The sequence below is a fragment of the Stylophora pistillata genome, chromosome 7 (genome assembly GCF_964205215.1).
Source record: "Stylophora pistillata chromosome 7, jaStyPist1.2, whole genome shotgun sequence".
Taxonomy (NCBI): Eukaryota; Metazoa; Cnidaria; class Anthozoa; order Scleractinia; family Pocilloporidae; genus Stylophora; species Stylophora pistillata.
Window position 1 is genome coordinate 8,079,816 of NC_142525.1, and position 12,500 is coordinate 8,092,315.

General features: G+C 35.9%; 1 protein-coding gene across 1 annotated transcript in view; it reads right to left on the bottom strand.

Moving 5' to 3' along the window:
- LOC111339681 (cullin-4A) overlaps positions 1-12,368 on the bottom strand; it is a 17,394-nt gene extending 5,026 nt beyond the window's left edge. Inside the window, exons 1-15 of the mRNA XM_022946394.2 lie at positions 11,890-12,368; positions 9,169-9,388; positions 8,531-8,600; positions 8,092-8,165; positions 6,890-6,988; positions 5,635-5,698; positions 4,779-4,868; positions 4,314-4,396; positions 3,955-4,022; positions 3,540-3,658; positions 2,835-2,972; positions 2,298-2,352; positions 1,235-1,272; positions 813-879; positions 468-664 (exon numbers count right to left, since the gene is read on the bottom strand). Coding sequence (XP_022802129.2) covers positions 468-664; positions 813-879; positions 1,235-1,272; positions 2,298-2,352; positions 2,835-2,972; positions 3,540-3,658; positions 3,955-4,022; positions 4,314-4,396; positions 4,779-4,868; positions 5,635-5,698; positions 6,890-6,988; positions 8,092-8,165; positions 8,531-8,600; positions 9,169-9,388; positions 11,890-12,250 — 1,743 coding nt within the window. The 5' untranslated portion in view covers positions 12,251-12,368. The remainder of the gene's footprint in view (positions 1-467; positions 665-812; positions 880-1,234; positions 1,273-2,297; positions 2,353-2,834; positions 2,973-3,539; positions 3,659-3,954; positions 4,023-4,313; positions 4,397-4,778; positions 4,869-5,634; positions 5,699-6,889; positions 6,989-8,091; positions 8,166-8,530; positions 8,601-9,168; positions 9,389-11,889) is intronic.
- Between the last annotated feature and the right edge of the window lie 132 nt (positions 12,369-12,500).

Genomic DNA, 12,500 nt, shown 5'->3' on the forward strand with positions numbered 1-12,500 from the left:
GAGCTCAGGAAAACAGTCACTGACAACAAACTTAACCTCCATATTTGTGAACTGTTATTGGGAAACTTGGCCTAGTTCTCCGATTGTACCAGACACGGCGAGGAAATCTGAGTCAAACCCAAAGAGGAGAAAAAGCACTTTGACAAATTGGTCGAGGCAGCGACCCAATCGAAGAACAAACCAATAAGACCTACCCAATTACTATTCCCCACAAAGGGGGACTCTTCGAAAGATCCCGAAATAGTCTCGAATGACACGAGTCATGAGCCTGCTTTAAACCTAACCACTGAATGAAACTCGCAGTCACACCAAAAAGGCTCATGACACAAAGACGTACACTGCAGTAAGATGAAGAACTTTTCCAACCATGAATGTTACATTTCGGCCCGTCGACATTACAGAGAACGATCCAACAATATTGCCAGGAAAAGGACGCGATGTCGCTCTTGCTACTCTATTTCATTCACCTGTTTAAAGTGAACCAGCACATCCTTGGAAAGCTCCATGTCTTTGAACATGCCCTCAAGCTTGCTTGTGAATGCGGCACCGCATTCTTGTTTCAGTTTAGAAAGCATTGATTTTTCTGCATCCACTGACGCACTCTTGCCAACCAATAGTCTCTTTGCGAGATCTTTCTTGTAGAAAGCTTCAAACACGTCTTTACCTGAGGACAGGATAACAACAAGGCTTCAAAAAATTGGATTGGTCCGCAACGCGCACACAGTTACGGACACTAGTACTGTGATAGGTAGGTGCGCTAATGTCCTCGAGTAGTTAATAATCTCATCTGATGCTTATACACATGTACGTACCATGGATAAATCTGAAGAGCACCATTATTCTGTCTAAAAGTTTTTCAAGTTCCTCTTCAGTTGCTTCCTACAAGGATTGTATAAAAATTTTCAGATAAAAAGGAATTTTCCAGCCTCCACTAATGCTCACCATTAACTAATCACACCCTAACATCAGTATGCATATTCTCCATACTGTTCTCTGTACATTTTCTAAGGTGCTGACAATGAGAAGTTGTTTAATAATCAAGAGTTTCTTTATTTGGCGATCATTTTCTTTATTCTCCTGACTTTGCTATTTGATTAAGGGCTGATATTGAAAGAAGAATATAGATGACGATCAAACAAAAGCCCCAACTGCTGGTCATTCTTGAAGGTCAAAGGATTAAAAACACAAGCAAAATTGCGTTTAACTCTTTGTTTGTTTGTTTGTTTTTATTTACCTTGTTTCCTGCTCTTAGCTTGGAATCCACAAATTTTGCTGAAGTGAAAGAAAGAAAGAAAGAAAGAAAGGAAGAAAGAAAGAAAAAAAGAAGTAATCATGAAGTTACCGTACAGTGCCGCAATGTATATAGTAACAAACCCTGTACTCCTAGCTACATGCAACATAATAACAATATAATAATAATAAATAATATTTAATAATAAATAATAACAATATAATAATAAATAATATTTAATAATAAATAATATTTAATAATAAATAATATTTAATAATAAATAATAACAATATAATAATAATAAATAATATTTAATAATAAATAATAACAATATAATAATAATAAATAATATTTAATAATAAATAATAACAATATAATAATAATAAATAATATTTAAAGAGGATACTCCCATCACACTGAGTGGTTTTCAGGGGGGTCCTCTAACTAAAAATACATTTAGATTAGGTAAAAACGAGATAAAAATTTAAAAGAAAAATTGTATATGTAGGTGTTAGAAGAATGTAAAAGCACCGAGATTAAAATACTAAAATTAAGAATATGCTAAGATTTACAAGGTAATTTTAAAAAAGTTAATTATTTAAGTGTCTTTTAAAAATTAATGGTGGCATAGGCTTTTTCAACTCAAGCGGAAAAGCCAACCATTCGTTTGTTGCTTGATAAGATGTTATGTGTCGTCCTCCTTTCATTCCAATTTTGCCAAAGTGTGGAAGGTGTCCATTTCTGGTGTTGTAACCATGTGAATTTAGTGTTGATTTAAAGCTATCAAAGTGTTCAGGAACGTATCTTTGGTAAAAATGCTCTCCGTACTTATTGGCGAAAAGACTGGCCGCTGTGTTGGAATTTTCAACCAAATGATGGCTGGGGAGAAATATAAATTTCCACCCAGGGAGGAGAGGAAAATGAACACAAGGGGAGAGGGGTTGGGGGTTCTTCCCCTTTGCACACTCCACCCGCCTAAACAAAACAGTTTGCACTGAAAGCAGCTATAAAGCTAATCAGTTCCAAGACAGAAATAACTAATTGTACTGCTTCGTGTTTTCTTTACCAATTAATTCTGCAGGTTTGTTTGGTCTCTTGTTGATAAATGCTTCAAAGGCATCCTACAACGACGGACAGAAACAACACAGTCAATCTTAAATGTTAGGGAAATTTTCCGCAAGAATATAAAGGAATGGCACTTAGCTAGATCTGACATAATTATATGATCTTGAGCACTTGTCATGAGAATAGCTTCCTTTCTGATCACTGCACGAGAATTGCATTGAATCATAACTATTTGGATTATAACTCACGTTTCCAAAGAAGTAAATACATTGCCGCATGCGAATGCAAATTTATCTATGAGAACACTCGATGAACTCAGATGATCTTCATGCTAGAAGATGAACTAGTTTCAACTTCAAAAAGCCATTCAGAGGTGAAACAATGCCACGTTCATGCTTCGGTTACCTGGACAACACTGCTATCGTCACACGCGCAAGATGTAAATTCCACGTTCACTACTCAAGGTGAAGATATCGAGTTTTATACACAGAGGGAATCCTAGAACATCACCAATTTCTAAGCAGCATAACAGTTTTACCTTCATTGCATTAACAAACTTCTCGCTCTTCATAAAAGCATCTTCTATGATGCTATCCAGCTGCTCTTTGAAATCCAGCAAATCTTGTACCATACTTTTATCTTTTTCAGGATCAAGAACAATGCTAGTTCCTTGTTTCTGGATAAAAACGATTAATAAAAAACGTCAAAAAAGTAAAATAGTTTTTAATCGAGGTGTCAAAAATTTACACCGGAAGTGACCACAACGGCCAATCAAAACACAGGTTGACATCATCATTAACCAATAAAAACTCAATGTGAACACGATGGCCAATCAAAACAAAGGTTGACATCATCATTAACCAATAAAAACTCAACCTTCCAAAAGTGCGGGAAAACGCGGGTGACCAGCTCGTCATCGCTGGTTTCAATTTTGAATCCGATTGGTTAAAAAAATGGAAAGTTTTCTGGACAAATCACAGAGAGATGTATTGAAAAAAAAACACAAAAGCAACCCTCGGTTCCTTTCAACACTTAATCGCAAGTTGCTCCGTTTGAGTTATTATTTTGATTGGAGGAGCCTGTTTAAGTGAAGGCAACCCAAGCTCTTGGCATGAAACGAAGGTAAAGGTAACTTCTGTTCACCAGAGTATTGATCGATATCAACCAAAGTAGATGGTTTCCTTACAAAGCAACACCACACAAGCGAAAGTGTCAATTGAAATTCCTGCATCTCCACCTTTACCTTGATGTATTCGTTAAAAGCATTGCATAATTCATCTTGTCCTCTTTTAACTCTGCTGAACAACTGGTACAATAGGGCTAGATCACTGAGTCTGTAACTTGCCATTAAGCTGTCAAAACCTAAAGGAGAAGCACACCCACCAGAAATACATGATTAACGATTATGCTCTAAGTCTAGTTATAGAGAACTTCTGAAATGTGAGAAAGATCAGGTGGCAACACAAATAAAAGTCATATCAGTCAAATAAGCAAGCCCTGTACCTAATATGTACAAGGCTTGCTTACATAAACTAATGTTAAGTACACGTTAGCTGACATCACATACAAGCTCCTTTGTTCATAACGCAGAAGCATGTGTTGCATGTAATTGTCCAACAAACCACCAGAGATTCAGTAAGTACACAGGAAAAACCCACCTTTTTGGAGAATGCTGGTCAAGTGTTGGCCTAGCAGTTGTTTTTCAATACAAGGAATGAGAGGTTTTCTGGGAAAAAATATTTAGAAACATTCCTAATTACAAAGTACTGACACACTTTCATGCAGTATGAAAACATGTTTATAGGTCTTTTCACTACAATGCAACTTTGGAGTTTAATTTGCAATTGCAGCACTTCCACACCAAGCTTTTAATAGCTCAAGCTTCCATTTCCTTCAAAAATCTTTCTACTGAAGGTTCTTCTAACACCCTCCTCTAGTCACTGTAAACTCAACTAATTGCACAACCCCATTCCCCACTTCTATCCCAAAGTAACAAGAGCTATTACAGTAACCGTACCTTGTAGATTGATCTAAATAGTGAAGCAGTCTGTCACTTTCTTCTTTGAGTCTTCTGTCCACATGAGCTAGATACTTTGGTACCTGGTGATTTCAAAAAGAAACAAGAAAACAAATTAAACCTACAGTGCTTTATAATTTTACAATTCCATGAAGCTCATTAAAACACAGGAAAAAACTCTGCTGTTGACATATCTGTTGGACTTTTTACATCACCAGTTTAAATGCAAAAATTAGCATTTTAACAAAAGTACATTTTTCACCATACAAACATAATTTTAAGAGCTTCAAATTAAAGCAATGCAGGTGACTATGTTACTATTGGTTACACTGTATAATTTTTTAGTATGTAATTGACAGGGGGGTGGTACAGGATTTCTTGACCAAAAACAGAGCAAAATAAAGCAAAGCCAATGTCCTTTTCATTAAAAGTTGTTTTATCTTTGTTGAAAGGATTGAAAATTACATCTGTCTCTTGCATGTATCTGTTTCCCTCCTCATGGTAAAGAACTTCTGTTGCCTTCAGAAACTTTGTTTCAAATGCATCCTCATACATCTAAGCAAACAACACAAATTCATTCTTTCAATGACTTCACAATCAACTACAGATGTAGCAATGCAACATGAAATGAATAAAAATAATAATGCACCACATCTTAAGGATCAGAATGAAAATTAAAAGGTTGTGGTGCAAACATTTCAGACACAACTGCCATGCTGAAGGTGAACTTGAAAACTTAAAGGGATAGGAAAGAAGAACAAAGAATATTCAACTTAGTTTTGGCTGCTTTCCAAGGCTAAAGATTTTATTTAGCCCTCAGATAAAAAAAGGAAGTTACAACCAATAAAAAGTAACTAATGTGATCTAACCAGACCCCTGTTATTCTTCAGTTAGTTAACTGACAGTTCTAACAAATTAAGATAACTGTTGCAAGCTTCAAAAGCTTTTGCGAGAATAGTCAATCTCAGCTACCAGATCAAGTTGAAAATTGACCTTCTGTTACCACAAGATCTTTGTGTTTTTAACAGTTTGGAAGCAGCTGTCTCTTTCAGTAGTCTAAAATAGCATTTAAGTGGTTATAATTCCCCCTCACCCTTCCCTTCCTATTTTCTTTCTATACACTAAACTAATCTGGGTTGTAGAAATTTCTCAGCCTTGGTAAAGGGGAAATTATATCAAGAGTCTAACTGTGACTGACTAAACATGGAGTAGTGGAAGCCCCCCCCCCCCCAATACCCCCCAGGGTACCCACCTTTGGGCAAGTGAGGTGACAGTGAGTTGTAAACTTCAGTGTACCTTGTGCATTCATGCAAGAATTTACCTGCAAGTCAGCTAACATTCTCAACAAGCTTTTAAGTAACGTTCTGTCCACTGCCTCACCATGTCTAGAAATAGAAAAGGAACACAGATTGAAACTATTATTTTCTACAAAATCTCTTTCTAATAAACATTTTAAGCACTGGGCTTGGACATCACTAAGTGGACCTAACAAAGAAACACACTCAAAAGACACAAAGCTAACAAAAATAGTAACAACAATTCCGATAGTGTGTATCTGAATATTCTCCCGATCTAATCAATCATTAATTTTGTTGTTATTGTCAGTAATATATATACATTGAGTAAACAAAATAAAGTTTATAATTTGCATATATCAACAAAGTTGAAATGGTAAATTGGCCACTGTAACGATTACGAAAGCTGACGTTTTGAGTGTTAGCCCTTCGTCGGAGCAAATAGAGGAATTGTGGGTTGTGTGTGCTTTAAAGGCAGAAAATGGAGCTACGTTATTGGTGGGAACATGGCAAAGAGAAAAACAAGAATAAATTAGTGGAATGAAAAGCGTTTGTTGATCCCTGTGGGATTTAGACTGCCGGTTTGAAAGATGAGCTTTTGTTCAAGATTTTTACGGCTAATATAGGTTACTCTTCTATGTCGGACTTTTTTAAAAAAAATATCTGCTATGCAGAATATCTCCCTAACAGCAAATAATCAAGAAGATGATAATTGTGGCTTCACATGCCTAGAGTATAATTGTAAATTGTATACATGTTTAAGGAAGTACAATGAGAAATAAGTAACCATAATGTGGTTTTATTGACTTAATAATTTGAATTTCCCACTGACAATTTGAGCCTAAAGTCTTCGTCTAAGACTCAGGGGCTACTGCTTGAAAGATCAACTCAGTTGATAAAATCAAATTATCCTGTTACACCCTGAGCTATGCAGCACTACAGTTTCCTTCACATAAGTAACCATAATTCATGAAAGAGGAGGTAAATAGTAGTGGATATTTATGGAGCCTGGAAGCAACAAGGTAAATATTCATCACTTTCATTAAAAACCTAAAGCAAATTACTTCATTATGTGTATCTATGCAGAGATTTGAATCATAGAGGACTAAAATTTTTCCTTACTTCTGACAATAAGCAGACACAGCTAAAATAATTCTGATGAAAATCTTGCTGTGCTATCTTTGGAGGTAGCCAGTCAATATGCATGAAAACCACTGTTCACTGGACTGCATGACATAAAATTATACTAAGAATAATTCCTGTAGTTTAACTAATTCTCACCTTTCATTTTCTATTAACTGCAGTAAGCCATCCACTGTTCTTTCTTGAACTGTCTTATTGCTCATAATGTATGTGCGAAATAAATTCAGGCTCATATCCCTAGAGCAGAAAATAATAAATACATATGTTAACCTGATTACCTTAACCCTTAAAATATTTATACAATATCAAGCAGACAAATGGTTAGAATAGAAAAATATAAATTGAGGGGTTATTAGTAGATCCAATACCAAATTAATATCATTAGAGTTGTATGGTAGACAGTTAAGAGCAGGGTTTTCAAATTGAAAAAAAGGAGCAAGAGAAAATTGTAAAGTGGCCAGAACACTATCTCATCATGATAACAACTGCCTTGTGGAGTAGAATACGAGAAGTACCCCGGCCCAAATGCTTGAAGTAGCCAGTGACTTGCGCTGGGTGCCCACTAAATTTGAAAACCCTGTAGGAGAAGCGCTAATTAAATCTTGAGAGTGACAGGGTTAATCTAGCATATTCCCTTTACTGTTCTCTACATATTTACTAAGGAGCTGACAAGGAGAATTTCTTTAACAATCAAGAGCTTCTTTAGTTGGTGATCATTTCCTTTATTCTCCTGACCTTAATGTGTGATTCAGGGGTGATACTGTAAGGAGAAATTAGATGCTAATCACTCTAAATAGAATACGAAAAGTACCCCGGCCCAAATGCTTGAAGTAGCCAGTGACTTGCGCTGGGCGCCCGCTAAATTTGAAAACCCTGTAGGAGAAGCGCTAATTAGATCTTGAGAGTGACAGGGTTAATCTTGCATATTCCCTTTAATGTTCTCTACATATTTACTAAGGAGCTGACAAGGAGAATTTCTTTAACAATCAAGAGCTTCTTTAGTTGGTGATCATTTCCTTTATTCTCCTGACCTTAATGTGTGATTCAGGAGTGATACTGTAAGAAGAAATTAGATGCTAATCACTCTAAAGGGTCCAAAGACAACAAGACTTGTTGCCATAACAAAATAACACTCTGTCTGAAAATGGTTTACTCTCATTAAATGTCTGTTGGAAGGGTATAGCAGATACCTTTTCTCTCTAAGATCTTCTGGGAGTTATAGGGAAAAAAGCAACTATTTTTATATCTATTCTGGAACAATACTACCACACAGCTGTCATAACAGAGGCCTGGAGTAGTATGAAAAACAACTATGTTTTGAACAGGTGGATTTTTCTTACCACAGGGATAATATTGTTGAGTTCTGAAGAACATATGTTCTATCCAGATACAGAAAAATGCTTCTAATCATAATCTGCCAGAGAGAGACAAAAAAAAAGGAAAGAAAACTTATTCACTTCTTTGCTTTGCTGAGTATTTAAGTACATGTATGGATACATATGACCACACTAAAAAGTTTAAAATCCTCTACAAAGGGATTCAGTATGAGCTAGCTGCCTGCATAATTCACAGTCTACACGTAAAAGGTGAAGTCTGAACATTAGACTTTAACTAATCTACACATACATGTACATGTATAACAAGCAAAATAGCCACTTATTTTCTTTGAATATAAAAAAATTAGAATGGAGATCCACCTTCCATTAGCTGACTACTTGGCAATTTCTTTGTTATCAACTTCAAACCTTATTAGAACCCCTGTCTTTTGAGTGAACATACCATATCCCTGCAGTGGTTTTCCCAACAGTGGTTTAGTTTTGTCAGGTACAACTCACTATCCATTGAATCAGTGACTGGTAGTTAAGGAGTTCGCTGTTTAATCAACAAGACAGCAAATTTTCTTCTAAGGGTTTTCCTCTTCTGTTATATGCAGGTGTGTGTATGTACTGCACTTCTGAAATGCATGCTATAGGTCTGTATATGTACAAAAATGGGAAGTATAACCTTCCAAATAAAGAGAATAATTGATTTGGAAGACTTTTTCACAATTAGGGTGTGTATCAACTTTTGGGGTGATTTTCACTTCTAAAAGATTGAGCTTACTTTGACCAAACTGATCTGTTTTAACATGATAAAAGTTCCCCTGAAAGTTTTAAGAAAGGAACTGTGCCAAGAAGCCCACTGTCTAATCTGCTTTTATTTTTGGTAATGTTCAGAATATGTTTTAAAGCTTTCAAATGGCACCTCTTCTCAAATGGTACAATTTCCTTGGAACTAAGCACAATTCAACCAGTCTGCCAAAAGTTAGCTTAATCCCACAAAACAATAAAAAGTCAGTCCCAAAAAGTGATGAGCTACCTTTTTTGTTAGAAAAGCCCTCAACAACATGCAAATGTAAGGAAAATCAAAAAGGATATCAAACAAACTGTTGAAGACTTGACTTCACATGTGATTCACACTCTGCCTTTAACAAGTCATACAACGTAGCAGCCATTTTGTGTGAGCACATGTTTTCAACAGCTTTATAAAGTTCTTCCGAGCTGTAAATGACAAAAGTTTTCTTGTGAATTGCTTGCACTGCCTCCTTTAATTTCTGCCACGTTGCTTCCTTGAAGTTCTCAGGTAAATTTGGCTTGGCTAGAAAGACAAACACAAAGTAAATATGACATTGATCAGGTTTGGTTCTAGGAGATAATGGGGTCTGGCTGTTAGGAAAATGCTCCCCTGGATTGAAACATATTGTTGTAGGCAGGACAGTCATGAACCAATAAGTTCCAGAGCATGGAATCTCACTCTTTGAAGCTTCTTCCCATTTCAGAAGTGATTTTCTGCCACTTTCCATGAATCATATCAATTTTCCAGCCACTCTGAAGATTTACAATAACCCTTAAACTGTCACAAGTGTCCAAATTCCTATTAAAATATTATATCAAGATGAGTTTTCCTGCTCTTTAAAATACAGATTCATAAATATCATTGTTTGTTTTTTGTCCTACAGAGATAAAAAAAACTTACCAAATCATAAATTAATTATATTTACCAAAACTCAAATTTTCAGTTGACAAATTTGCAATGAGGAAAAACCTTACTTTGATAATTAACAAAGTATTAGATAACCTTTTAAATCTCAAGATGTGAGTATTAACATTCTGCTCTAGCTGTTAAACATTTCCATTTAAGTTAATTACAAGATTTTGCGGTTAGATCAAGATGATAACTTCTATGAGGTAAGTTTGAGTATTCTTGTTACCTGTTTGCTAGATAATGCATGATTATTACAGAGAGAAGTTACACGTCAACCACTTCTGGAGTTAAAGAGATAAATGAATGAATGAAAAACTTTATTTAAGTGTCTATGTTTTAAGCTGTAAGCTAATCGGGGACACTAAAAAATTTAAAAGTCAAATACATTTACATAATTATGGAGATAATGGTTATTTACAGTAGATAATTAAAAAGATTATAAAGTTATTTAGTTAAGTTTTAAATTTCAACAAGAGTTGAAAGGTCGACTTTTCTTATGTTCTTATTGAATGAATTTAGAGTTTCTATTGTTTTTGCATGTAGGTGTCTTGGTAACTTTGACCAAATGAGAGGTCCCATATATTTAATAGAATTCCTACCAAATCTTACAGTTTCGAATCTTGGCAGTTTGAAGTCACTGTTCCGTAGGTTATACTGAATGTTCTTTATATTGAATAAATCATAACTATTCTCGGGTACGAGACTGTGCTTAACTTTAAACATCAAAGTGGCAATGTCTCGTAGGTGTCGATTGTACAATGTCGGTAGTTTGGCGCGACTTAGCAGTTCTTGATACAGGACGCTGATCTAGTTTTGTACACCGCCCTAAGTGTTCACTCCTGAATCTGTTTACTTGTAATTAGTACAAAACAAGTCACTGTGTAATCCTATAGTCGTTCAAATATAATTCCACAGTCTGGCTTAAGTTCTGGAGAACTGCCAGTTTTAATGAGGTGTAGGCAATTTTTGAGTTTAAAAAATAAATTACAAAAATTTGACTGCATGCTCTGGATTTATCCTTTAAACTACACAGCACAACAAGGTCTTCTGTGATATCATTCTTAACCTTTTTATTCCCAAGAGCTGATAGTTAATTCTACCCTCTAGATGCCACATTTCCTGGTAAGTTAATTACCAGAATTTGGTGTTAGATCAAGATAAAAGACCTTCACCTGATAAGTATGAGTATTCTCATTATCTTTTTGCATGATAATATATGGATTTTTTTAAGGAGAATTTACACATTCATCACTTCTGGAAGTTAAAGAGTGAGTGAGATTTAAAGGGTTAATGTAATTTAACTGCTAATCACATTTAACTATTTGTTTAGAGAATTACAGTACATCCTGATGTTCATGAAATTACAATATTGGAACTAGTCTGGGAGCCAGTTAAAGAAAATAATCTAGCATCTCTACAGAACAGCGATTGCCACATTCCACAAAATTGCTATGTTTTAAATCAAATACCACAGAAATAAAAACTGTGATTCAGATCAAATTGTTTGTGTTCAGCTTTGACAATAATTAATCTTCGTTGTGCATATTATGTCTCTTATGTACTGTGTACATCTGCGAGAATTTTGTATGAAGTTTAGCGAGTACTTATTGGATTTTGGAAGTTTCATTAAAAAGCAAATTCACTGTCATGTCGGTGATTAATCAGTCAAACGCAAAAACAGATTAAAGATATCGAACAATTTGATGCACTTTCCAGTAGTACGTTCTAAACAGAGATGCTATCCTGCGCTAAATCAACTGACCTTCCAATTTTACATTTGTGACGATAACAACATTTTGCTTTCTAATGGTAGTAATGGACATTATGCACTTCAACCGAAAGAGAAGTAAGCGAAGGCGCTGATCACAGAAATGAATTGAAAAATATTCATTCGTCGATGCTTTAGCTGAAGAATTGCAGTTATTTTGTTCACAAAACGAAGCGGTTCATGTAAGCTATGCAATTAACCTGTGTTATTACAACGTTTACTCTGAATAAAGCGTACATTTTCATTATGAATGCTCACAAGCGTCTTTGAGAGATAACACAGCTTAAAATCATAATGTTTCTGCCTTTTGAGCCTCAGGAAAAAAGGAGGGGGAATAAAAACTCACCTTTAAAGTTCTTAATCACAAGCTTCTTGGCCTGGCCTGGCTTAGCAGAATTGTTTGCAAGGGGAGAGCGTTCGTGAAAGTGATTTCCGTAAGCAGAAAAATTCGCCTTTCTCTGCGGCTCAGCCATCGAGGAACCAGCGTTTTCGACGCCTCCCGGAACAAGAATTGTCTTTTGTTTCTTGTGAGGGTGAAAATTCAATTCACTCTGCAGAGGATCGGGGCTTGCCTTACACGTTCCGTTCCTGACGTTGTTGCTCAGTCGCCGCTTCTTCCTTGGTCCGCCGTTTTCCGCCACGTTTGTTTCTCTTTCGTGTACGCTAGACCCCGGAGATAAGTCAGCATGCTTCGTTGTTGGCAGCATTCATTCCTCTCTGGGCCTAACAAGGCCCCAAAGTTCAGAAAAAGGGCAAATTGCAAGACAATTTTGACTACACTGATCAGAAAATATCAAAGCTCATGCTTGCTGTACTGGAGGGAAGTCTGGGTCCGATCGTCCCTTCAAGCATTGTGGGAAAAACACGCATGGCGTTATAGCGCGTGGATGTCATGCGCGTATGTTTAAGGTCGGTAAATTTAATTGCAGTCCCGCCGATCTGTTTCCGAATTAACCT